Source organism: Limulus polyphemus, unplaced genomic scaffold, assembly GCF_000517525.1.
Source record: "Limulus polyphemus unplaced genomic scaffold, Limulus_polyphemus-2.1.2 Scaffold119, whole genome shotgun sequence".
Classification (NCBI taxonomy): Eukaryota; Metazoa; Arthropoda; class Merostomata; order Xiphosura; family Limulidae; genus Limulus; species Limulus polyphemus.
In genome coordinates this window covers 240,920-244,349 of record NW_013665729.1, presented here as the reverse complement: position 1 = coordinate 244,349, position 3,430 = coordinate 240,920, and the positions used below count along the sequence as shown (strand labels likewise).

At 31.0% G+C, this 3,430-nt stretch overlaps 1 protein-coding gene across 3 annotated transcripts in view; it reads right to left on the bottom strand.

The window, feature by feature from the left end:
* The window catches only part of LOC106472301 (voltage-dependent T-type calcium channel subunit alpha-1G-like), a 200,403-nt gene that overhangs the window by 52,697 nt on the left and 144,276 nt on the right, over positions 1–3,430 (bottom strand). For all 3 annotated transcript variants that reach the window (XR_002613613.1, XM_022401680.1, XM_022401685.1), the window contains exon 4: positions 1,018–1,192. Coding sequence is in view for 2 of the 3 variants with exons in the window: in XM_022401680.1 (XP_022257388.1) it covers positions 1,018–1,192 (175 nt within the window). In the remaining variant the exon portion in view is untranslated. The remainder of the gene's footprint in view (positions 1–1,017; positions 1,193–3,430) is intronic.

The following is a 3,430-nucleotide window of genomic DNA, read 5'->3' as shown; positions in this document are numbered from 1 at the left end:
CTCAGATTGCGAGTCGAGCGCCGTAACAACCAGGCCATGCCGGGCCAAATGTAATGTACTTCCTTAAAATACATTATATATGGCATTAATGAAATTGTTTCTAATTTTAGTGAATTTCGATCTATATTTTATGTAAGGATTAAGGGTTTATTTTCTTTTGATAGATTCGACAGTTTGAAATGTTCTACAGTTGTAATGAAGTTATATATTAAAAATAATATAAATGATTTAAAAATAATGTCCTGTTACACTACAGATGTTCTCGTCTATAAATAATTTCCCTCTTTTTAACCATTTAGGCTAAAATGCTATAATAAATTAACGATAGGTTTTGTGTAAAAAAAAAGGAAGTAAACATTTTTGTAAAAATATAAAGTTTTGCCTCTCTAGAAGCAAAGTAATATCATAATAATGAAAATGAATAATAATTGAAACTCATGATGAAGATAAGTGAAGTATACCGTAATAAACGACACAACACTGTAAAACTTTTTACTTTAATAAATGGAACAATATTGATAAGTATTTTAATACTCTTTTCAACTGAGATAAAATTACATAGAAATTATTGACATTAAAGGACTGGTTATTTCTCTGAGAATGTGAGGAAAAAATTTATTCTACACAGTGTTAGAGTTGAAAGACTCTTACTCAAGATTAGAAATGAGAAAATAGTATGATATCCTCGAGATTTTGACAAATTAAGGATACGGCATTTCACTGAATTAACTCAGTGTTTTCAAACGTAAAGAGAAAAAATTATGACTAACCCATAATTATTACAGAAAGTGTAAGGATAAAGCAGCCACTATGAAGCAGTCATCCACTTAAACCAGATCCATTTTTCAAAATATTTAAGGGATGGCAGGATGTTTATTCTTGTTGAGTTTAGCATATTGAAGTTTATTTAATTATCCAAACTTCAGGGTCATTTTTTTTATCGAAATGTTGAGACTATTATGCAATTTTCTGATTTATAGTTTAAGTAAATCTTAATATACCTCAATAGAATCTTACCCCGGAAGTTTTATATCAGGAGGAAATTGTTCCATGAAACATCGCTGTCTGAGAAGACCTGCCCATAACTGAACGCCTACAATTCCAAATATGAAGAACACGAAGAAACACAATAGTAGGACATTACCTAACATAGGAAGTGTGTCTAGTAGGAGCATGACCAGGATTCGCATGCCTGTTTAAAAAAAATGTACATTAGTAACAAGTCGTACTACATAAAAACCCGATGCAACATTATTATTAAGTAATATGAAAATAACAACCCATGTAAAGTGTATACTAACATTAAAGTATTGTATGTGTAATCAAAATTAAGAAAATTGAATTATAAATTATTATCCTCAGTATGGGCAATATGATTTTCAATGCTATAATCATAAAATCACTAATAGTATAAAATAGAAACAATATATATATATGTGTGTGTGTGTCTCGAATAATACATAGAACTAACAATAATACATAAAAGTTATTTGATGAAAACAATCTCTTAGAGATAAAGAGTGTTGGTTCAACTAACTAAATGAACTTTTACGTCAGCTCCTCATAGGGACAACAAGGTACCTATTGGTCCATCCTCGCTGTCACATCCTCTAAACCAATATATTATAAATTTTAAGGAAATCTTAAAGCCAGCTCTTATCATTCATATAGTTATCAAGCTTTCTATTAAATTTACTGCCTCTACAACATCCGAAGGCAAACCATTCCAAAGGCCAAACACTCTGTTGGAAAAATAAAACTGTTCTAGCTGAAGATGGTTCCTACCTTATATTTGTGTCCCCTAGTCGTGCTATTCTTGCCGTTAAGTATGAAAAAAAAAGATGATTCCCTTTACAATCTTAAACACCTCAATCAGTTTCCTTCTAACTTTTCAAGAGAAAACAATTTCAAAGATCTTAGTCTCTCCTAATGTGATAAACCATCCATCCCAGGCATCATTGTAATAACCCTCCTGTCAACCCTTTCCAACAAGTCAATGTCCTTCTCAGGGTAAGAAGCTCAAGAGTGAACACAATATTCCAAATTTGGCCTAACCAGTGACCTATACAATGAAATTATAGCCTATTTAGACTTGCATTCAATATTTCTATAGATACAACCTCAAATCCTATTTGCCTTACCACTAGCAACAGCACACTGCTTGGATGGCTTAAGAGACTGATCAACCACAACCCCAAGATTTCTTTCTTTCATGACATTGTTAAGGTTATTCCCATCCAAATTATATTAACAATTCAAATTATGATAACCCACATGCATTATTTTCCACTTATTATAATTAAAACCCATCTGTCATTTATTTGCCCAACTCACTAAATGATTTAAATCCTTTTATAAAGCAGCAACACCCTCTTCAAAGCTAGCAACACTCAATACCTTAATATATCATCTGTATGTAGTGCACCAATACGTACAATGGTTTTCCATAACGATCTATTATTAACTACAGTATTGAAGAATAATTATTCTAGTAAAAAAAAATATTTTTTCTTTTTTTCTCTAATGAAGTCCTGTTAAAAATCATTGAATCATACACGAAACTTGTTTTAAAGTTCTAATATTTCATTATGAATATACTTCAAAACGAGCTGATGTGATAACAAGATATATCATGGACTTGTCAAACTTAATCTATTTTTAGTTTATACTATAATGAAGGGAGATAATAAATATTATTTTGTCTGTATGTTTCTGTTAGAACAAAGCCACACTGGATTTTAGTGTTGTAAGTCCGTAAACTTATCGATGTTCCACCAGCGGACAATTACTTTGTCAAAACTTCATAAAACACTTACTCTATTCGTACTCACCTGGAAAATAGTCATTTCGATAATTAAGTTAGGCTGTAGAATATTCAACCGATAGCGCTGAGTTGATTTTCAATTAAAATGATAATAATGGCTGAAATAAGTAAGCAATTTTTCTACGCGATTTTAAACTTTTTCCATAATTGTGTTAAAAAGAGAAAACCATTTGGTTCTTTTAAATATATTTAAACAGGAACTATTAAAGTCTTAATTTTTACTGTCTATATCAATGGGGTCATATTATTACATGATCTTGTTCAGACACATAACATCTGTTTTCCTTGGTTACAGCCAAGCACCTGTCAAGCGTGATTTGTACTTCCATGTGGTTATTATAAACTACATTATATAAAGTTATTATAAAATATATGTGCTACTTGTTGAAATTATGGATTAATAGAACATATAATTAAAACTACTGTTTCATGAAATTGAGGACCAACTGGAAAATTTGTTGAAAATTTACACTTCATGTAAGTTTGCAATAAAAAATAGTCCCCAGTAGCACAGCAGTATGTCTGCGGACTAACAACGCTAAAATCCGGGTTTCGATATCCGTGGTGGGCAGAGCACAGATAGCTCATTGTGTAGCTTTGAGCTTA